At 43.2% G+C, this 24,178-nt stretch overlaps 1 protein-coding gene across 1 annotated transcript in view; it reads right to left on the bottom strand.

Moving 5' to 3' along the window:
- Positions 1 to 24,178, bottom strand: part of LOC128331967 (macrophage mannose receptor 1-like) — a 103,425-nt gene that overhangs the window by 34,134 nt on the left and 45,113 nt on the right. The window contains exons 16-21 of the mRNA XM_053266083.1: positions 14,447 to 14,482; positions 14,183 to 14,352; positions 10,445 to 10,512; positions 6,155 to 6,258; positions 3,447 to 3,589; positions 2,435 to 2,549 (exon numbers count right to left, since the gene is read on the bottom strand). Of these exons, the coding sequence (XP_053122058.1) occupies positions 2,435 to 2,549; positions 3,447 to 3,589; positions 6,155 to 6,258; positions 10,445 to 10,512; positions 14,183 to 14,352; positions 14,447 to 14,482 (636 nt within the window). The remainder of the gene's footprint in view (positions 1 to 2,434; positions 2,550 to 3,446; positions 3,590 to 6,154; positions 6,259 to 10,444; positions 10,513 to 14,182; positions 14,353 to 14,446; positions 14,483 to 24,178) is intronic.

Genomic DNA, 24,178 nt, shown 5'->3' with positions numbered 1-24,178 from the left:
TGGAGAAAGTGGATAGAGAGAAATTGTTCTCCCTCCCACATAACACTAGAACCAGGGGTCATCCCATGAAATTGATTGCCAGGAAATTTAGGACCAACAAACAGAAGTACTTTTTCACACAATGCATAATCAACTTGTGGAATTCTCTGCCACAAGAGGTGGTGACAGCCAACAACCTGGATGGTTTTAAGAGGGATTTGGATAACTTCATGGAGGAGAGGTCTATCAATGGCTACTAGTTGGAGGGCTATAGGCCACCTCCATCCTCAGGGGCAGGATGCCTCTGAGTACCAGTTGCATGGGAGTAACAGCAGCAGGGAGGGCATGCTCTCAACTCCTGCCTGTAGGCTTCCAGTGGCATCTGGTGGGCCACTGTGTGAAACAGGATGCTGGACTAGAAGGGCCTTGGGACTGATCCAGCAGGGCTGTTCTTAGGTTCTTAGGGGACATGTGGTGAGCGAAGCTGTATGTGTGTAGAAGTCTCCAGCTGCACAGCAGTTAAAATTCAGGATGGTGTAGAAGCAGGCTCTGTTCGCAGAGGGTGGGTTTTCCACTCTTTGGACTGGGAAACCCCTGAAAGTTGAAGGGGTAGTAGCAGCAGAGTCTAGCATCAATAACAGAGATTGGCTGTATTAGGATCGAATGCAGCTGATCCGTCACTATGATTATCATCCTCCTCGACATCAAACACAGTTGGAACTTGACACTGAGGAGTTATAGCATCACCTAGTACTGGAGTATTCAATGTGGAGGCTGGTACCTTGGCTTTCGGCGTCGATGGGGATCTTATAGGAGTCGATTCTAGGGACAAGGAAAGTGCTATTGGTACCAAAGCTGGCTTTGATGCCTATGGCGGTAGAGGCTTCAGTGTTGAAGGTCCCAGCGTCGAAAGTTGATGTGCTGATGTTGAAGGCACGATAAGATCCTTTGATGTTGAACTGGAGGCAGCCACGACACTTGTTGATGGGGTTTTTGATGTCGATACCAAGGTTGATTGCTTCTGTGTTATTCCACTAGGCACTGAGCCACTCAGGGTCAATGGCCTCAACACATGGCAACTTGAGAGACTTAAATATCGATGTTGTGGGCTTAGACTGGGACATACACTCAGCCTTCGAGCCAACTTCCTTCGATGACTGCACCCCCTCCCTAGATGGGTCAGGGAGACTTAACATATCATCATATAGTGCCACCCTCAGATGAAGTTACCTGTTACGTTGGGTCTGCTTCGAGAACGACTGGCAAACTTTACAAGAGGAGGTAATGTGCACCTCCCTCAGGCACAGCAAACACAAGTCATGCCCGTCTTGTGGAGGTAACTTCGAATTACAGCTAGAATTGTGCTTGAAAGTCTCTCCCCACCCCCTATTTTCTTATCTGAGCATTTGGGATGGTCCATTGCCGTTGTCTGTGTTCTGTTTCCAGTTCAAGCCTTAATATCCAATTTCCATCCAATTTTCTGTCTTAGCAATAGGGATTACTCACAAAGTCATTGAAAAACAGTCCAAAGTCCAAATAACCGATAAACATTTTTTTTTTAAACCAAGAAAAGAACTCACATTACCGTAAGGAACCAGTACGAAGGAGCCGTAGTGACGGAGAAACCAATTGCTATGGTAGTTGTAAAGAAACTGAATGCTGGCGCTTCCTCCTGCTTTAAATAGCCATGTGGTCATGTGGGGCGGGGTGCAAGCATTGAAAAGGAGCCACGGTACTCCACACAGAGAGGCTCCCGTGCAGGCGCAGAACCTGTTCTTATGGATTCAACGGATCTCAATCCAGATCAGACCTGATAAGTCCTATTCTGCAGGTGGTGTACATGCAGTGCACACACACACACAGTCAAGCCCTTGCTCCCCTGCCCCCACAAAGTGCAAAGACATTCAAAGCCCCATTCTCACACTTAGAAACATTTGCATAGCCTGCTGTTTCCTTTTGTCCAGAAGGACCTACCTAAAGTGACTAAGTCCATCTAGCAATGGACCCAGTTGTTTTGCACGGAACTCCTTGCCCTCCAGGGTGGGAGAAACTACCTGACGGACTCAGGAACTGCCTCAGGCACCTTTTCAGATATAAGTACTGCAGCCAGGTCACAATAGACTCAGATTCTGCTTGGAGTCTGTTGGCATTCTGCTTGGATTTCACCAGCCTACAGCTTCACACAGACGCGTGCTGTGGCTGCTGCCCCTTGCTCTTCATCCCCGCTTCATCCCAAGCTTTACCCCACAGAAGGCATGCTTGCCTGGGCATCACACAATCAACACGCCTAGAAAGGATTGGTAATATTAACATCTAACCTCTCCCTAAGCTTTCTTGCCACTTCTCCCTGCTGCCTTTACCCACTCTTCAGGCACCTTCTACTGCAAGTCTCTAGCCCTTGTTAAGGGCTCCTAAACAGTTAAAACGGCTAAGGCTATACCAATAATTAACCCACCTTGATCAGCTGTGTTTCGTATAGATGTCAAATCTGCTTCTAGTTTTCTGCAAGCAGCACGTGCTTCAGACCAATTTTTTCTCTCTTCTTCATGAAAACCAAACATTTGGAAGCACTGGGGAGGGAAAAAAAACGTCAGGATGATATTCATGAGTATAGAAGGTGTGGTTAAATGAATGTGGGAGTTATTTGGGGTCATTGTGTTGTATTTATATTGTATTTTGTGTTGTGTTTATGACCTACACTGCTAGTTTCTGTTGCTATATCGTTTGTCGCGATATAGCTGTTTATGACAGTTCTTTTGCTAGCTCTGGTACTGATACCGAAAATTGATACTGAATATTGGTTACATGCATGAATGGTTTTCATGATACATTAAAGAGAGGCCAGCAGTGACATTATCAGAGCAGTGGTCTCCACTTCCTTTTAAAAGCAATGAGCAAGCAAAATATCACCTTTTCTGTCTTCTTAGCTGGTTTAATGTTTTTGTGTTATGCTACTGGCCATTTAATATTTTTATATTATGATGTCTATATTGCCTTTCCCCCCAAAGATTAGAAAACTTCTTTTGAAGCACCCTTTCACAGTTCATTTTACTTGTCCCTATGAAAATACCCATCTTCATTTTAAAATGTTAGTATGCAAAAATAATATTTTTGGATATTTGTAATATGGATCCCTGTAACATTCATTTTGAAACACCACATAGTGAGATATATGTGACCACTCTACAGGTCTGGCTTCAGAGGCTGGCATGATTGGGCAATTGTGGAGGCCATGGCCCTCAAAAGGGTCCACTGCCCATCCCCAAGATCACTTCTATGAACAAAACCCTTGTGAGGTAGTGGCAGACCAATCCTCTTGTCTAAGAGAGTTGCTCTCTTGTCACCTTGTTTCTCCTATGCCATCTGCCAAGGTAAGCCAACCTTAGGGTGAACCAGGTAGGAAGGGAATCCACAAAGGGCAGGTTGCTCAGGGGCTCCTGGAGTTGACCTAGTACTGTACTAGTTACCTTGTTATGGAACAAAAGCCAGCCTTCATCACAGCCCTTCTGAGGTGCGGGTGATGTGGGGGCAACAGACGAACGGACAGATTTGTTGTGCCTTTCACAGATGAAGCTCAACTCAGAACCACAATTGATATCATTCCATAAACCTAAACAGAAAAGTCATGTTGTCACCGGGTAAGATACATTTCTACAAGACATGGTGCTTTTCCAAAATGCCACCTGCTATAATAAATGTTCAGGCAGAAATTCAACAGGTGCAGCACCCACAATAATTTTCCACAGATGCATCTGACTGACTTCTGCATGATGCATTGTGACATTATCCACAGCCTCCCACAAATGGGCTGCTAAGATAATGTGCCATCAATACCAGTAGAGCTGCATTTTCACAGCATGAACCTTGAGGCACTTTCAGTGGAAGAGTTACATAATTCTTCTTTTAAGATAGAAAAATAAAGGCAAAGATAGTAAGGGTCAAATTTGACATAACATGAGGGGTGCCCCGCCATGTTTAGAATCCCCAATGCCTCTTTCTTTCTTAAAGAAAGAGACAAGGGAGGGGTAGGACTCTGTTTTAACTAGGGCTAATACACAGAGGGTGCAGTTGTTAATCTTTTGTCACCAGACTATGGCCCTAATGCAAATAGCATTTCTAAAGCTGTGGAGGAGAAAATCTTGGGTCCCTTTACCTCCATTGCTAATAGTTTTGGTGTACAATTTAACTTAAGCAATTGGTGGAAGGTGAAGTAACAAGACCCTTCTTCTTCTTTGTGTGAGGGTTTATTGGCATAGCAGTCTAATAAAGGCCATAACCACCATGATGCTACAGACAATTCAAGACCCATGGTCAAAGTCTTTCACATAAACAGGAATCATGAAGAAAATCCCACAAACTTGAGGACCCAGTCCTGGACCTCCCTAGCACTAAAACGTTAACTGCCCGGGTCTCCAGGTCCCAGAAGCCAAACAATTTCAGAGCCTCAAAAAATTTAATACGCCCCTCACATTATCTCCCACGTTCCCACAAAATATGATCAGCAGTTTCAGGAAGGCCACACACAGAGCACAAATTACCCTCCACATTACCAAATAAAAACAATTTTTCACATAAACTGTAAGGTCCAGATAATATTCTTAGAGTGGCAACTTGCTGAGTTCTGTGAAAGGTACCCAAACAATTCATTTCTGGGAGGCTTGGAAAAATTTCATTAAAATGGCATCCTGTATGATCCATGTCCCATCTATGTTGCCATTCAACTTTCAGCAACTTCAGCAGGACCTCATATGCCAGAGGTCAAGGGATCGAGCAGAAGTTCCCCAGCACCATCTTCTGGAACCTCCCCCCAAGAAAGGACCGGAACGACTCCAATGCACCACCCTGATTCCTATATCTGAGAGGCGTTCCAGAAGGATACCATGGTTGGTGGTATTGAATGCTGCTGTTCAGCAGAACCATCAAGGATGTACTCCCCCTGTCTAGTTACTGGTGTAGGTCATCCACCAGGGTGACCAAGGCAGTTTCCGTCCCAAACCCAGGGCAAAAACCAGACTGAAAAGTATATAGATAATCCATATCATCCAAGACCCTTTGGCGCTGCAGATACCGCACGCCCTCTCACCTTCCTTAAAAAGTGAAGATTTGAAACAGGTCAATAGTTATCAAGGTTTTAATAATCATTTTAATAACTTTGTGACTTCTTGAAGCGGAAGCTGGATAAGTCACAAAGTTATTAAAATGCCATATGCACAAACCTTAGTTTACTAGCGTTTCACAGCGTCTCTCTCTGGTGCTATTCACATAATATGGATTTGATACCTTTAGCAAGACTTTATTATTCTGCCATACTAAAAGGAAGGTTATTAAAAAGTTGTACCATATTTTGGGGCAGAAACGCTGCATCGACATAAACACCACACTGAGAGGAAAAGGCTGATTTTTTTCAAAAACCCTTCAGAAACACCACATTGCTGTAAATGCTGCAGTTAAACCAATTAAGTATGGCCAAAAGGAGGGGGATACTATGTTGCTTTGAGGCCCTCTTGGCCATGTGGAGCCTCTCATTGGTTGAAGGGCCCTACAGTGCTGCTACCACGCCTCCTTCTTAGTGGGGAAGGCTGGGCTGGCCCATTTGCTGCTGCTGCTGACCATTTCCTCCTCCTCCCCCCAGCTTGCTCCTCTTCCACCCCTCCTCTTCCATGGCCTGCAGTGCGCTACCTTAAAACGGACTCTTTGACCTCCTTACTCCCCTTCCACCCCTCCTCCTCCATTGCCTGTGGCCCCACCTTAAAACAGACTGCAGAGTCCACCTTAAAATGGACTGCTGAGCCCGGCCTCATGGAAGTGTCATGGTTTCACCCCATTGTCCATCTCGGTGGCCACCCTCTTCTCATCCTCAGCAGCCTCCTTCACCTCCATTTGTGAGTAAATGCCGCATTGGCGTAAACACCACAGGCACCTTTAAACAACTTTTTAAAACGTATGCGCTGAGGTGTTTCTACCCAAAAGTATGATAAACAAATAAATGCTCTCACCCTTTCAATGCATATATGTGACAGAATTGTGATTATGACCACAGATTCAGTGTGTGTAGGTCCTAATTAATTAATCCCAAGCAAAAGAGTATGTCTTTCATCTATATCTTGCCCTGTCCCCAACATCTACAGTACACATGCCAGTAAAAAAACAATATACAGTATGTAATTTGACTTGCCTGCATAGTAGGTAGTCATAGCCACACAGTTCTCATCGTCATTTGAAAAGTTTGGTTCATTGTAGGCCCATGCTTCAAAGGTCACTGGACTTCCATCCAGCCAACTAAAGAAAATATTACAATGCTTAGTAAGTAGAACACTGGAAGTGATTATTCATTTACAATGCATACTTTTAGTTTTTTGTTTAATTAAAGGCAGAATATTACCATGCTTAAAAAAAAAGATTTAGGGGATTCATTTCTACAGCTTTTAAAAACACAGCAGAAAAAAGTTGGCAATATTGACAATGTCCAGCAGAATTAACTGGTATTGTGTAATCAAAATGGTGATCAAAACAATCATAATATTTAAAGACAAAAGGCGCCTCATTGGTTGATCTTGGGTGAACTTAAAGGACAGCAAATTGTCAACTCACTTCATTCATTATTATAACTATACCACGAGAGGGTAAAAGTCTTCTTGTTTTATTTGGAGCTAATGGCTGACATGTCAAACAGTCCTAAGTGGGCAGAGAAAGAAACGAGCTGCGCTCAAGGCTTGCTTCACAGCGTGTGGGGAGGGGGATGAGGATGCAATTTTTGTTTCTTTCCCCTTTCCACAAAAGTTCTTCTCATTGCCAAGAATATGTGTAGCCTTCAGGGACATATTTCTTGGCAACAAAAAGGGGTTTTGCAGTGAGGCGAGATAAGTTAATATCACATCCACATTCCCTTCCTCATGCACATCAAGGCAAGCCTTGAGTGCAGCTAGTTTATTGCTCTCTGCTCTCTTTGGGCTGTGTAACATGTCAGCCGTGGTGTTTCTCCTTGGTTTGACTACTTCATTATGTGGACTTCAACATATTTATTTATTTACCATATTTTTATACTGCCTATAACCAGATCTCAAGGTGGTTTCAAGCTCTAGTAATGAAAGTCAAGGAGCACAGTGAAAAAATGGGACTACAACTAAATGTAAAGAAGACTAAACTAATGATAACGGGTACAGCAAACCAGCCTCAGAATTGACAATGAAGACATTGAAGTGGTGGATAGCTTCTGCCTTTTAGGATTGACTGTGAACAGTAAAGGATCCAGCATTCAAGAAATACGCTGCAGACTAACACGTGGTAGGGTTGCAATGAAGGCCTTGGAAAGGATATTTAGATGCCGAGATGTGTCTACACCTACGAAGATTAGAACCGTTCAGACAGTGGTTTTCCCCGTGACACTCTATGGATGCAAAAGTTGGACTTTGAAGAAGCAAGATAGAAAAAGCATTGATGCTTTTAAACTTTGGTGCTGGAGAAGATTTTTGAGGATACTATGGACAGCCAGGAAAACCAACTAATGGATAATAGAACAAATCAATCCACAATTTTCACTTGGGGCACAGATGACCAGGTTCAAACTATCATACTTTGGACACATTATGCAAAGATCCAGCTCACTTGAGAAATCCATAATGCTGGGAAAAGTGGAAGGAAAGAGAGGAAGAGGGCGACCAGAAGCAAGGTGGATGGACTTGATTACAACAGCAATGAATGTACCACTGAGAGACCTTAAAGGCCAAGTTGAAGACAGATCATCCTGGATAGAATCTATCTATGTGATCGCTAAGAGTCGACATCGACTTGATGGCACTTAATCAATCAATCAATCAAACCATTTATAAGCTTTAAAATCAACAATTACAACAGATACATTAAATTTTAAAATTAATTGGGCTGGTGAGGTCACTGTTGAAGGGAGAGGAAAAAAGGGACAGCTGGGAGAAGAAGAGTTCAGCTGGGGATTTTGACAGTTGCCCATGGGTGGATAGAGAAGTTGGTGTGTTCAGGAAGAAAGGAGAACCTGAAGGGGAAACAGCTGTTCAAGTCACTAGGAGGAAAGCCCAGAGAAGTGCTGAATGGAGAGAAGTAATGTCCAGAGCAACATTAGCTGGAGCTTTCTGAAGTTAGAACCTGATATCCTGTTTATACAGTAAAACCTTAAGAAGTTACAGTCTACCTTGCTACCATCAGAAAAAAGAAAAGAAACTATGTTGGGCAACAAATGCTAGAGAAGTAACTGAATAGAAAAGAGAAATTTGGCAATTGAAATACAGTAAGGAGAATGACTGGATCCTCTTAGTTGAAGCCACAGGCTTTATAATCCACCAGGAAGGCATCTGGGACACCATGCAAATTTGTACATATTCCTCAGCAACATTTTTGTTTTGCATTTCAGCAATGTATATCTTGCATTGCTGAAATAAAGTTATACCTTTTACATTTTTTAGAGGCATGGCATGGTTTGCAGTTCCATCCCATGCTCAGACCAGCTACTGATGAAGAAAGTTTTTATGTTTTAAAAACGAAAATTTAGGTCATGGTTATTTTGGTAGCAGCAACGATCAAATGATTTCACAACAGGGTGCCATTTGGATTTTCCTGTTTCAGGCCTCCGAATATATCAGGATGCCTCTTCAAGACAGTCTTCATTTTTATATGCATTATGTATGGCTTCCTATAATATCAGTTGAATAGACTTATGAAGGAGCCATTTAAGTTTTTGGGTAAATATGTTTTTTAGGGATTAACAATTACAAAAGAGCCATAGAAAAAATAGCAAGATAGATAATAATTAGAGAATCTTGGAACATCTGCCCCATTGCTGCATACAGTCCTAATTAGGATAGTACCCAGGTTCGGGAGCTACAAGCACATTGCAGGCTCCTGTTTTGCAACTGGTGTGAGTAAAAAGCAAGGCAAGAAGAAGGGGAAGTGATTATCCGTGAGGCTCCTGATGGGTAGGAGGGCTTTCCATCCTACCTCATTAAACAGCTGGGTACAATTGCTAGGTAGGACAGAGTCCTCCTACCTAGTGTGAGCCGCTCACATGATCACTGCCACAAGAGCCAGAGCTGAATATGAGCATGCGAAAAAGGAAATGTCTGCTTGCCGTGAATTCCTGTTCTCTGAGTTTCCCAGAGGGCATTCACCACCATAGGGGATAGCGCCTCTCACTGGAGCAAGTAGGTAGGCTCTTCCAAATAAAGCTTCTCTTGGGGGAGGAGCCACCATGTCTCCCCAGATTGGCCCCGCCTAGTGAACAGGGCGGTAGAGTTTCTCTTGGCCTCTGACAAAGGGACTGATCCTCTTCCCCCCCACCCTTAGATTTGTTTTAGCTTCTCCTTTCTTTCTCTACACTCTCTCCGAAGAACAGGGATTGCTCACATAGCCTGTGGGAGAGGGCAGGGAACCAGCGGAGGAAGGGCCCTTTAAGTGGCTGAGCTGTGTCAGAAAGCCCTGGAACATCACTGGATTCCCACAAGCCCCAGTGACTTCTGAGGTGGCTTGGCCTACTTCCTGGCACCTCAGGAGAATACATGTTCATATCCCTGTTCAGTCAAAGGCTTACTGGGAACTGCTGAGAAAATCTCTCAATGTAGATTGTCTCAAAGGCTGTTTATAAAGGCAACAATAAAATAGGGATAGATTATAATTTCACATATATAATATAAATATAATAAACAATGGAGTTATTCTCATGACCATTGCTATCTGCATAGCGGAGGGTTATCCCAGGTAGCTCTAGTCATCTGGGCACCGGGAGCACTTCTGACTCAGAAGCCTCATCCCTGGATAGCCCAGATTGGCTACCCAGGTTCAAAATGAGATAGGAGAAGAACAAATTCCTCCTACCTCCTCTGCACCACTGCCGCTTGCAAAACTGCTCTTGGGTGATTGGTGGCCATGTTAATCAGAGAATCAGAGGGAAAGAGGAGCCAGGAAGAGCAGACCTGCTGTGATGCTGAGGGCAGCTACTCTGCTGCTTGTGCAGTGCATTGTAGAATCCTGGAGGACCCAGCATGAGCTTCCCCCCCTCCCATCTGAGCTTCGGGACTCACCACCACACTGCTGGTGTGGGCGGACAAGCAGCAGAGCCCAGAGGTAGCTCATGTCATGTGGGAGCAGGAAGGAAGGCTGGAAGGTTGTGAGAACAACCAAATCATGTTGTGGTTGGTTTTGGTTGTGAGAACAACCAATCATGTTCATGATTGCGTCAGCTGATGGAGTCATGTCCAGGGGAGGATATTCTGGGCAGTAAGGCATTGTGGTGGTCCATTAAAACTGAGGGCTCCTCACAACATTACCTCTAGCATCATGGGAACCATTCTAGCACAGCTTCTTTCCATGCCACTTAGTAGTACCATGTGGAGTGGAACTGTGGAGCCCTGGCATGGCACTTTCCCACCAAGTGTCCCTACATATTGCATATTACAAATTGTTTAAGGAGAAATCCATTTTTGGTTTTTGGTTCACTTACTAGAATTTTCTGTCATAACTCACAATTAAACCAATGTACGCATCATGGTCAATTCCATACAAGTGGTTCTAAAACGTATAAAGGAAGAATTAGAAGCAAATATAAGAATTTATTATATCACTTCAATATAACATGAATGTAATTCAGCTCTTCTGTAGGAATCCCCAATTCTTTATAACCCCTGCTAACTGGGCAAAGAGGCACCTTTTTAACGTGGTGATTCTCTTTATTTAGTAGGGGGAGAGTAACTGGCCCTGTCCACCACCAGCACAGTACCCCTCCGGTGACTGTTGCTGGTGTCAATCTTATGTTTCTTTTTAGATTGCGAGCCCTTCAGGGACAGGGATCCATCTTATTTATTTATTTGTTATTTCTTGGAAACTTTTGCTGAAAAGCAGTATATAAGTTGTTGTTGTTGTTTATATGAAGCAATACAGAAGGAGATTTTTAATGAGAGACAGAATTTGTCATGGCCAGTGATGATCAGTGAGGTTGTGCATTCTGCAAAACTGCCAGCAGTGATCAAAGGAGAGGGAAAATCCTGCCCTCCCTAATCTGGAGACAGGAGGTGCTGCAGCCAGCACCATTCAAGTGCACAATTGTTGAATGGATTGCCATTCAGCAACCCACATCTGGACAACTATTCACTTGTGTGGTGCTGGTTGCATGGTGCTTCTATGCCAGCTCTTGGAAACTGAGGGCATGGGTGGGAATTCCCCTCCCACACAATTGCCACACAGTAGCCAGTGGTGGTTTCATCTAATGCACCCCCTTTCTGGCTGCTTCTGGCCACAACCTGCATTCTGTTTTCAGCTTGTTATTATTTAAAAGACAGTGGCTGACATTCTGACTTAATTCTGATTTAATTTACTCAAGGAAGTCCCATGGGAAATAAAAGGAAAAGTTCAGCACATGTAACTTTTTCTTTTAATTTAAATGGGACTTCCTTGAGTAAATTAAATCAGAATTCAGTCAGAATGTCAGCCATTATCTGAAAGCATGCTGAAATTTCCTTCTGAAAACCAAATTTTTAGACAAAATTCCAATCAAAGAATACATTTCCCACTTTAGAGAAGATTAATAATGGTCTTTGCTTTGATGACTCATTTGAGCTGAAAAGCAGATCCTCACAAATGTGAGTAAATATATAAGCAGTACAATTTTCCTTCAATATATTTAAACTATTTCTGTTCTACTGTTTCTAAAAGTTCAAAGTGAAATGTCTAAAGATAAGTTGTTTCTTCTTCTCCTGGGCTTTACCTTCTAAAATATTTTAATGCTTAGACTTATACAAACATTTGTATTTATTTTTTATTATTATTATTATTATTATTATTATTATTATTAGTTGTCATGAGGTGGAAAGGCAACCAATTAATCTTATACATACATACATACATACATACATACAATACATACATACGATTTCCTTCTCTGAAAGACATGTGCCAAAATAGCTGAGGAAAGGGGAGGAAAATATCCCTTTTCAATAACTACAAAGAATGGCATGGTTTAATGAGAATGTTTAGTATAGCTAAGACTGCTGACTGATAGTGTCCTGATGCCTTGAAAGTCACCATGAACCACTTCTGACATCATGTGGAACCATAATTAAAGCTGGCTTCCATGTGATGCCCCCTGAGTATTGGGAGTGTGTACTTCCTACTTCTATGCATGCACAAACCTCCAAATAATTCTATTTCCAGTTTAGGTTATAAACAAGCTAAGAATGGTTGTGACATTAAAATTGACTGGGCTTAGTTCACTGTAACCAATTTCCCTAAAATAAACTTATATCTGAAACCAAGGTTTGAATTGAATTTCAGATCTAGGTTTATTTTAAGAAAGATGGTTAGAATAAACCAAGATCAGTTGGATCATACCTTTCCAATCAATCTTGCTTTGTTTTTATCTTCAGTTGGAAATAGAATCCTTCTGAAGTGTGCACAGCTAGAGCTGAGGCGATCACTTAACTTCTGAGGCTCGAGAACCCATATGAAACAAAACTTTAATTGTGATTCTGAGTATGGCCCCAGTCTGCACTGGCCCCACTTTTGGCGAGGGAAATTTAAAGGGAAAGGCAAACTATAGTGTGAGACTATGGAATTAGAATGTATCAAATATATTTGCACAGGCTTAAGTTAAAATAATGGGCTCCAATCATACTACAGCAGGGATTCTCAACGTGTGGGTCCCCAGATGTAATTGCACTTCAACTCCCATAATTCCCAACCAAAGACCACTGGGGCTGGGGATTATGGGAGTTGAAGTCCAATAACATCTGGGGACCCACATGTTGAGAAACCCTGTACTACAGGGTTAATTAACTTTAGCTGACCTAGGTTTTTGTTATTACCAATTACAACAGTTATGAGTTGTCACTGTGCTTAACTTATTTTCATAGATTTTTCACAGACAGTAACTCTTACGTTACATGGCCATTTGGCCTAATTGAGTACATCCCCCCCCCCGCCCCGCTTCTTATCTATACTCATGTGTGTATATATAAAGCGAATCGAGAATAACACATCATGAATTTGATGGACTGGATCCATGAAAGCTTATGCTACGATAAACTCATTACAATAAATGTGTTACTTTTTAAGGTGCCACATGCCTTGTTTTTGCTGTTACAGACTAATATGGCTACTCCTCTGTCAGTGGTTACCATCTAGAAGAGAACATTGTTAAAATGCCTGCTCTCAGACATTTTCTCTGGTTCTTTTTTGAAATCAGTTATATTTTAACAGGAAATAAAATCTATATATTTAATTCTCCTGGGTGAGCCTTGTAGGGATGTGCAAACCAGTTCAGATCTGAACCGGTTCGGATCCGAACCGAGGCAGTTCGGCGGTTCGGATCTGAACCGAACCAGCCCTCAGGTTCGGGCTGCAGGTTCGAATTGGAACCGAACCGGGGGTGGTTCAGTTCGGACACCCGACACCCCTTCCCCCCCGATGTGAAGCTATACATTTGCTGCAATCCTAATTATTCTCTATGAGGAATTCAAAAATACTTTAACAATTCACCAATAATCAGAGGAGTATCCAATTGCCTTGGGATTTTTTGGGTGGTAGGCACCCCTGTCTGTCTACCACCCATCCCGCTTTTGTGCCCCTAGGTGCTCCACAATAGGGGATATGGACTGGTTCGGGTCCCATTATACTCTATGAGAAAAATAATTAAAAATATTTCAAATATTCATAAAAAATCAAAGGGGTGTCTGATTGATTCAGGGTTTACATGATTATTGGCACCCATGGGTGCTCCACAATAAGGAATAATGGCCTGGTTCGAGTCCCATTATATCCTATGAGAAATAAATAAAAATAATTTTAAACAATTCATAAAAAATCGTACGAGTGTCCGATTGCTTTGGGGTTTGGGTGACAGGTACCCCTGGGTGCCAGCTACCATCCTACCAATTTTTGGGTGTCTGAACTGGTCCAAACTGGTCCGAACTGGTTCAGATCCGAACCGAACCAGGGGGTGGTTCGAACAAAACCAAAACCGAACCACCCCCTCCTGGTTCAGACCTGGTTTGGATCCGAACTGAACTGGATGAACCGGTTTTGTGCACATCCCTAGAGCCTTGTAATGTGCGTCCCGGTGCCCAGCTGACTGGCTGGGTGGCGGAGGCAGCTGATTGGTTGAGGCACACGAGGGGTGGGGTATAATAGAGGTAGCCGGCCCCAAAGAGCACACAGATGCTCTGGTTGCAGTCCATATTTTCCTTACATATTTCCACAAAAAATTTTGTTCATTTTGATTCTCAATGACTGTCAAATCTCCATTATTCTTCTTGCAAAATCTCCGGGCATTTTCAGCAGATAGAGTTCTGTTACTAAAATAGTACTCATTGCCCCCAAATTCAATCCAGCCATCTTCTACTCTTTTGTATATATAGTCTGTGAAAAAAGAATAGAAAAGGACACATGTGAAGTGTTTCAAGCACAAGTTATTTGCATTATAATATTTTGTGATATAAATTACCCAACATACCAAAATTATCGTTTGGTTCTGGGTTTATGGGTGCACCTGAAAAAACAAATGGTTATATTATATTAGCAAGCATTATTGTATTTCATTCTTCAGTAAGTAATTTGTTTTTTAAAAAGAAAACAAAGTGTGATGTATTTATAGCTTACCATATTTCTGACATGCAAAAATATTATAATGTGAAAGAATAGTTAGTGGTTATCTTTATTTACAATGCTCTCTTTGTATTCAATTCTTTTAAATGAATAATTTATACTCAAATATATATTATTTATTTATTTTATTTATTTAGTCAATTTATAACACACACTTCCTAAAGTGGCTCAGGGTGGTTTACATTAAAAAATTTTTAAAAAAACATAATAAAATAAATAAAATAAACATTTAAACTAGATTAAAATTAAAAATTAAAACTAGATATCATTAAAAGCCAGGCTAAAAAGATGGGTCTTTAAGGCTCCCTTGAAAGCCTCCAAGGAAGATAATCCTCTTTAATCCACAGGGAGCATGTTCCACAACCCAGGAGTGAAAACTGAGAAGGCCCAATCCCAGATGAACTGGTGGCACCCAAAGATGGACCTCTCCTGATGATCTTAGTGAGTTGTGCGTATCTTGTATGGAAAGGCGCTCTCTCAGGTAAGCCGGATAGGGATGCTTCAGGCTGGGCTCAACATAGAGCCGGCCTACTTTGGCCACCCAGGTTTGAACCAGACCGGCCACTGGTTCTATGAATTGGTTCGTGGACTGGCTCAGATATATTTGTAAAGGGGAATCCTTGAGAAGGCCCATTTACAAGTAAAAGGGGCACCTCTAAACCTCTGAAAAGGCACCAGGGGGTATAGTGAGAGAAATCAGCCTCTGTACCTTTTGCAGTGACTATGGAATAGGCAGCATAGGTGGGCTGGCTGAAGCCTGGGCTGGCTGAAGCCTGGTTTGAGCCTCTGTGCACACACAGAGGCTATTTTTATGACCTCTGCGCATGTGCAGAGGCCATTTGAGTGACCACATGGTCACGCAAATGGCCGCCACCAAATTGTGTGGTGATGCATTTGGCCTCTGCACATGTGCAGGAGTCACAGAAATGGCCTCTGCATGTGGAGAATCCTCAAGGATCCTCAAGGATTCCCATTTACAAGTATACTTGAGTCAGTCTGTGAACTGGTTTGGCTCGGCTCTATGACCAAACTGAGCCGGACCTATTGTGTGTTAAATTTTGTACACTGCCTAGAGATTTAGCAGATGGTATAAAAATATGATTGATTGATAGACAGACAGATATTAATAACATCCTGCACCAAATCCCCTTAAGGCCATCACTCAGTGGTTTTAGCTAGATGTGAAAAAGCATTGGTGACAGAATGGAGCCACTGTAACAGTGGTAACAGTGGTAGCAAACAGTGCCTCCTATCCCCAAATCCCTCCGGTGATCCAGAAGGATACCATGGTCAATGGTATTCTCCTCCTCAACCCCATGGGAGGAGAGCTGGTCTTATGGTAGCAAGCATGAATTGTCCCCTTTGCTAAGCAGGGTCTACCTGGTTGCATTTGAACAGGACACTACATGTGAGCACTGTAAGATAATCCCTTTAGGGGATGGGGCCACTCTGGGAAGAGCATCTAGGTTCCAAGTTCCCTCCCTGGCATCTCCAAGATAGGGCTGAGAGAGACTTCTGCCTGAAACCTTGAAGAAGACCCTGCCAGTCTGTGTAGACAATACTGAGTTAGATGGACCAATGGTCTGACCTGGAACATAGCTTCCTATGTTCCTATAGTGAAAGCTGCTGAGAGATTCAAAAGAACCAACAGAGTCACACTCCCTCTGTCAGTTCCTTGGTGAAGGTGATCTATCAGGCTGACCGAGGCTGTTTCAACCCCATAGTCCACTGTAAAGCCAGTTTGAAATGGGTCTAGATAATAAGTTTCCTCCAAGACCGCTTGTAGCTGTTCATCCACTACCCTCTCAATCATCTTACCCAACCATGGGAGGGTGGAGACTGGCCTATAATTATCCATTACCAGGGGATACAGAGTTGGCTTCTTAAGAAGGGGGCTAACCCACTGCCTCCTTCAAACAAGGTAGCATCCTGCCCCACTCAGTGAAGTATCAATCATATCAACTAGGCCAGCTGCAACAACCTTCCTGGAAAATGAAATCAGCCATGTTGGTCAAGGAGCCAAAGAACAGGTAGTAGGCTGTACCACTCCAAGCACCTTGTCCACGTCCTCAGGAGTCACAAACTGAAACTGATCCAATCTAATCTTGCAAGAGGGATTGCTGGACTGGGGCAGAGCCACCATTCTGTGAATAGGTTCAAAGAACCCGGGCCACCAATGGAAAGGGTAGCCCTAACCCACAGGGGGGCGTGGCTCAGGCTCCGAAGAGCCCTGAAAAACTCCCACCACCACCCACGCCTGGGCCCTGAGCAAGCAGTGCACTTCCCTGTTCTTTTCCAGTAGCATTTAGCAATAGCAATAGCACTTACATTTATATACCGCTTTATAGCCGGAGCTCTCTAAGCGGTTTACAATGATTTAGCATATTGCCCCCAACATTCTGGGTACTCATTTTACCGACCTCGGAAGGATGGAAGGCTGAGTCAACCTTGAGCCCCTGGTCAGGATCGAACTTGTAACCTTCTGGTTACAGGGCGGCAGTTTTACCACTGCGCCACCAGGGCCGTGAAAGCATCTATTTCCCTTTCTCTCCCTCGCTTTCAAGAAATGACAGGGGAAAACTCGCTCGGGCTCTCTGGAGCTCGAGGCCATGCCCCTTGTGTGCATGACATCATGCTGTCTGAAAAGGTTAGGGGAGCACTCACTCGGGGCTCTCCATAGCCTGGGTGTAGGTGGGGGGAGTTCTCTCAGGGGTCTTCCAGAGCCTGAGCCATGCCTCATGCGCGTGATGTCACTTGCACGGGACGTCGCTAGAGGGGCCGTTGGGTGGAGCCAGACCCAGGTCGCTGTTCGGCTGGCTCTGTGCCTGTGTTGGACAGCTCGCTAACTGGCCCTGCAGAAATACTGGAGTTCAGATCAGCCCAAATGTGAGAGTTTTTATTTGCAATTAACTCATTTAATGCGTCACAGTGAAACATTGTTTCTGGAAACAGATTTGAAACAGAAGAGGCTTGAGTTAAAAACCCCTAACAATCTGGAACAGCTCTGCTGAACGAGAACATGCAGACGCAATATACGCAGAATAAAATCGCTTCCTGGCTGCTTGTATTGCCATAGCACAGGCCTTCAAATTCTCTGTCCTATTAAATTCAAGATGAGTCTGCCTCCATTTGTATTCCAGTCATCTACCTTGCCACTTCAGCTCCTGTAACTCTTCTGTATACCATGGAGCTAATTTTGAAGCAGGTTGGAGAGGATGCTAAGGATCGATTGTGTTTTCTACATTGGTAAGTTCCCTGTTCCAGGTATCCATCAACAGATTCACTGGCAGAACCAACTTCAAAGCCCTCCAAGGCCCTTTGGAACCCGACTGTATCCAATAGCCTTCTTGGGTGGACCATTTGTAATAGGTCCACCACTGTTGCCATAGTCAGATGTGCCTGAAAGATTAGCCTTAACCAGCAAGCAGTTTGCCTATGACAATGGGGAAACTACAGGAGACCCCACCCATGGAACACTCCCCTGTTCTGAGCAAGAGACCATATCCAGCAGGTGACCAGCAACATACATAGGTCTAAGGACTAACTGAGATAGGCCCACAGTTGTCATAGCCACTATGAACTCCTGAGCAGCATCAGACAAGCCAGTCCCAAAGTGGATGTTGAAATCATCCAGCACAAAAAACCTGGCCAACTCCAACACCAACTCAGTGACCAGCATCGTCAGCTCAGTTAGGAAATCTATTAGGCAGTGGGGTGGTGGTATACCAAAAGAATCCCCAATCTATCCTGAGTCTCCAACCTAAGGTACACACACTCAGTATAAGCCAATTCTCTCACAGGGATCCAGGTAATGGAGGTGTTATTCTTAAGGATCACAGCCTCTCCACCCTACTGCTCAGTTCCCCTAACCTGCTCAGCAAAAGAGTAACCTGGGGGGAGAAGTTGGGCTGACAGAGGTCTACTAGCCTCCCCCAACCAGGTCTCAGTTATACAAGCCAAGTCGGCTCCTTCATCCATTATCAAAACATGGATGATTTCAGTCTTATTTTGAACTGACCTGGCATTAGTCATTTTTCTGAACCAATCTATCATAGCCAACAGGCCCTATCCATCCCTAGCACAGCATCCTTCCAGTGGCTATTGCTGGTGTCTATCTTAGGTTTCTTTTTCAAATTGTGATGCTTTTGGAGAAAGCAAGCCATTTTATTTATTTATATCTATGTAAACTGCTTTGGGAACTTTGGTTGAAAATCAGCATATACATATTCATCATATTCATATGACTATGAACCCCACCACCCATTGAGATCATAAGGAGAGGTCCATTTGCAGTTGCCACTGGCCCATTTGGTGGCTAATCGGGGATGGGCCTTCGCTGCTGCCCCAAAGCTTTGGAATGTGCTCCCTGATGAAATAAGAGCCTCCCCATCTCTGACAACTTTTTAAAAGCCTTTAAAGATGCACCTATTTGCCCAGGCTTTTAATGAAATGTTGTTTTAACAGTTTTAACATAGTTTTAAAATGTTGTTTAAAAATTTAAATTGTTGTAATGTGTTAACTTTTACTATATCATTTATTCTGTTTTTAACTACTGTTTTAAGTTTTCTGTTATTTATTTTAACTAATATTTTAACTTTTTCTTTGTTTGCTTGTTGTAAACCGCCCAGAGATGTGAGTTTTGAGTGATATAGAAAAGAAATATGATAGATAGATAGAAAGATAGATTCATTCATTACAAAGGAGCAAGGTTAGGTTCTGTGGGGAGTTGGAACTACGTCCCAGGCCCGAGAGCTGACAGGGCAGCCAGAAGGGAAAACAGTAATTAAATTACTGTACTCCCTTCCCCTGTAACTGCCTGCCGGCCTGCCAACACCCAATCCCCTATTCCCCACCACTACTGAAATAGCAGCCCAATCTCATTGAACATACCCTTTGCTCCATCTTTAACAAGAGAGCCAGACACATCCCTGTAAGCAGCCTGGCACAAACCACTAACACAAAAACAAGCTAACTAGCTAACTACCTAGCTAATGAAAACTTAACTAAAACTGGAAGACTTGAGCATAGCTCCTCCTCAGATCTCAGTAACACACCAAAGTCTGCCTCCCTCTTCCAGCCAGCTTGGGCAGTCACTTGCAAGCAGCCTTCTTAGTGGTGCCCATGCCAGCGGCTGTGCCCTCCTTTTCCTGGCAGAAAATAGATGATTATATGTTCATAGAATCATATGGAACCCATACGTTAACCTCGGCAATCTTCTCAACGAAGAAGGTTAAATCTACTGAGTGTATTTGACATCTCATTAGCTGAAAAATGAAATTCTGGTCTTCTCTTGTGAATTTCTATCTCCTTGAAGAAAGGACCACAGTTAGGGTGGGGAAAGATTATCTTTCCAGACTCTAGGCAGACTCCAAAACAGCTTTGGTGAAGGAGTGGATTCAGGGATGCATTCATCCCTCAGAAGACCCTAAGCCTGGCACCCCCAGTACCTACCTTGCTTACAATAATGTATGTGCAGCATTGTCCAAAATCACAATATCACCTTGTTTTTCAGACTGAATTAGTGGGGGATGGCTTCCCCCTGCTTGCTGAGTCTATCAATCATAATTACACCCTGACTTTTATTCTGAACTATGCATGGCTGATTTGCCCTCTGTCACTCATGCTGTAATCATGTCATGTTCGGATTATTGCAATGCGCTCTATGTGGACTCGCCTGTCAGAAATTACAGATACTGCAGAATATGGCAGCAGTTTCTATTTCTGGAGCTGCCTGCACAGAGGCTCTCTTACCCCTAGACTTCTAGGCCAAAGTCCAGGGCCTCCACATCCCCTGGGCACCTCCCCCAATAGAGATGTGCATGGAACCAGATGGGGTGGCTCAATGGCGGGTGTGTGTGTGTCTCACTTTAAGGGTGGGGGAGAGTGCCCTTACCACTCCCTCTGTGACATGGGCATAAGCCATGCCATTTTTGTATGCTAAGTAAATGTCTGAAGCAAGTAGGTGCTTCTCCCTAGCATTAGGCCAGAGCTAAGAGCAGGAACCCCCTCCTTAGGAATGTGTGTTGGGCCTCACTGAGATAAGCCGTTGGCCGTTAGTTAAAATCCAACAGCAGCTGAAAGAGGCCCTAGCAGCCCCTAGTAGATAAGATAAGTGAGCATACCAAAGGGACTCAAGTCATTAGAAATTGAGCTTGTAGAAAACTCTTGTAAACCATTTCCTGAACTTTTCTGGAAGTATGTAAATCTTTCTATATCGTGATTGGATGAATGTAGATGCTGAGGGGTGGAGAAAAATCTTTATAAACTCTTGTTAGTCTGTAAGAGGCACGCTCCCTGGATCTTGGCCGTGAGGCACCAGGGACGTCCTCAGCGCTGTGAAACAAATAAACCTTTTAGTTTCCTTCACCTTCCCGGACTCAGTGTTGATTTCTCAGCTAACACCTCTGCTTTCCCCCCACCGGCACTTGGTATTTTTAACATCCTACGGGGCGGCAGTGTACTCCCCTGCCGCCCCGTTTGCTCCTTGGCGGGAAGTGGCTGGAAGTAGCTGGCACACAACCCTACCCCCCCCCCAAGTTCTCCTTAGTCTATCCCGGGTGGTATGGTCACTGTCCCATGTGGCCAAGTGTGCCTGTGACCTGTGCTTGGGCGGCCAAGCATGACCTCTGCTTTAGAGACAGAGCGGGGAGTGGGGGGGAAGAAATATGTTGGATGGGAATATGTTAAATTGCATGTTGAAATGTTTCTGCTAATGCATATTTGCATAAATATATCTGCTTTATATTCTTACATTCCTGTGAGTTCAGTTGATGTTTGCCTCAAGAACCCACATGTTAAAAATTGTGTGTGTGTGTGTAGGGGGGGATGCTTAACTTGCAGTGGGGGAGAGGTATGCCTCAAAAGGCCTTTAATCCAGGCTCCAAAATTACCTAGTCTGTGCCCACAGTGTGCATATTATACCTATTCTGAAGACACTCCACTGCCTGCCAATATTTTTGGGTACAATTCAAGGTGCTGGTTATTACCTTTACAGTCATAAAACTGCTAAAAGTCAGAAAATGCTGCCAATACGTTTTGGAATGAAATACAAAGTGCTGGTTATTCCACTCAATGGCTTGGGCCCAGGTACTTAAGAGGGCGCCTTCTCTGTTGTGATTGTTGTCACAATAGTCACACTGTCACCTATTAAGATCATCTGGAGAGGTCTGGTTATAATTGCTGCCAACTAGTTTGGTGGCAACTTGGGACTGGGCCTTCTCTGCCCCAGGGCTTTAGAAAAAGCTCGCTTCTGAAATAAGAGCATCTCCTTCTCTGTTTGCTTTTATGAGGACCCTGAAGATATATCTCTTTTCCCAGACTTTTAATTGAAGTTTTATTTTTAATGTGTGTTTATTCATTGAGATTTTTATCTGCTTTATGCATTTTAACTGTTTTATAATGTTTTTATATTATGTTTTAACTTGTATACTGCCTGGAGATTTCTATATCAGGCGGTATAGAAATATGATCAATAAACAAAGAAAGACTTGGGCTCTGAGGTACCTTAAGGACCAGTTGCCTCCAACTGAACTGACCCAACTGACTAGGACAGCTGGGAAGGCTCTACTTGCTGGAGCCTGTTTGTTGAGCACCTGGAACAAGCCTTATCTGTGTAATTGCCCCTGGGCTGTGAAACTGACTCTCCGATGAAATGCACATGGATCTTTCACTTCTAAACTTCTGGAGGAGACTGAGACTGCCCTTTTTATCCAGCCTTTAACCAGTGAGTAGCCCTCTGATTTCTTTTAGTTGACTGCTGCTTCATCTGTTTTATTCTGCATATATTTTTAACTGAAATTTTAATTTGTTGTTCACCACCCTGGGGTCTCAGGACCAAGGACAATACAGAAATGTAATGAATGAACGAATGAATGAAGTGCTCAAAATCTGAAGAGTATTTCAGGTTACCTCCCAAAGAGAAATGAACAATAGCTGGTCTTGTAGTAGCAAGCATGACGTGTCCCCTTAGCTAAGCAGGGTCCACCCTGGTTGCATATGGAAGGGAGGCTAGAAGTGTGAGCACTGTAAGATATTCCCTTCAGGGGATGGAGCCGCTCTGGGAAGAGCAGAAGGTTCCAAGTTTCCTCCCTGGCTTCTCCAAGATAGGGCTGAGAAAGATTCCTGCCTGCAACCTTGGAGAAGCTGCTGCCAGTCTGTGAAGACAATGCGGAGCTAGATAGACCAATGATCTGACTCAGCAGCTTCCTATGTTCCTATGTAACATTCAAAAATATTCAGAGTTTCTCCCAAGGAGAAATTTTGGAGTATTTTCTCAAATGGTTTTTCCACAGTAATCCGATTTTGGAGAAAACTGACCAACCCCATCCCCACCGATCTATCTGGTGCCCCCCAGAATGTGGTGCGCATAGGATTGGACCTATGGGGCTTATTGGGAAATATACTTTTGAATTCAAACTTTCTGAAGCCCAACTATGAAGCATACATTGAAAAAACATGAGAGGAAAAATGGACGGTGAGAAACTGTTTTCTCTTTTCACTCACATTAAAAACAGAAATATAAATTTTTTAAAAACAGCATTTAGAAAACAGAAAAAAATATAAACAGCAACAATTAAAACCTATTTTAAAGCAGCATCCAGAAAAAGCCAGCAAGTATAAAAGTTTTCTTTGCCTGCCAGAATGCCTGCCAGCAATGGGTGCCAATACTGGGTGTCACCACTAAAGAGGCCCTTTCTATTCTGCCTACCTATCTACAATAGTGGAAGGACTGAGAGAGAGATGCACATGACTTCATTCGTTTTCCCCATTGCTCCTTTCATGGCTTTCCACATTTTCCCCCCTGATCTTCACTCATGATCTCAGAATGGTATGCACAGGTCAGGTGACTATCAATCAGACCTGAATACAAATTTTGTATTTGGCCCAAGGAGTCTTAGACCCTGTACTGATGTGACCCTGTCATCAGAGGCATATCTAGGTAAAATAGCACCTAGGGCAAGCACTGAAATTGCGCCCCCTGTCCAAACATCTGACACCCATCTTTCAGATAACTTGACCATAATATCAGCTCAAAAATACAAGTCAAGCTCATTAATCTTTTAATATTTCAAAAACTATTTAGCAGTGGACGTAGCCAGACCAAAAAATGCTGGAAAACTACAAATTTCAGTATGCTGGGGCTCATGAAATACTCAAATACTATATGGTGGTGCACTTGGAAACTAAACAGAAGTGCCTGTCTAATTCTCTACTATGCATTGTAGCATCACTGTTACATAAGTTTTAAAAATAAATGGAGAATTTGACTTTTCCCAGAAACCCTGAAAATAACTGAAGGATATGCAGAGTAAACTGTGTCACTGCTTGGAATACATTCTAGTATTTCAGAAAGACAGTTAAAATGAGGGAAAGAGAGCAAGCAACTCCCAGTGGGCCTAAGGATTTCACACTGATTCAAAGACAAACTCACCATTAATAGCCATATTATTAAGACATCACATTTAACTCACTTATCACAAGAAGCAAAGTAAGAGCAAATGAATACAATCCTAGCTCATAAGCTTCAGGTCAGTATTCACAAGTCCTGATTCTCTGTACATAGTGCCAAACTGAATATGTA

This window comes from Hemicordylus capensis, chromosome 6, assembly GCF_027244095.1.
Source record: "Hemicordylus capensis ecotype Gifberg chromosome 6, rHemCap1.1.pri, whole genome shotgun sequence".
NCBI lineage: Eukaryota > Metazoa > Chordata > Lepidosauria > Squamata > Cordylidae > Hemicordylus > Hemicordylus capensis.
The sequence above is the reverse complement of the archived record's forward strand: the minus strand, read 5'-3'. Positions and strand labels throughout refer to the sequence as shown.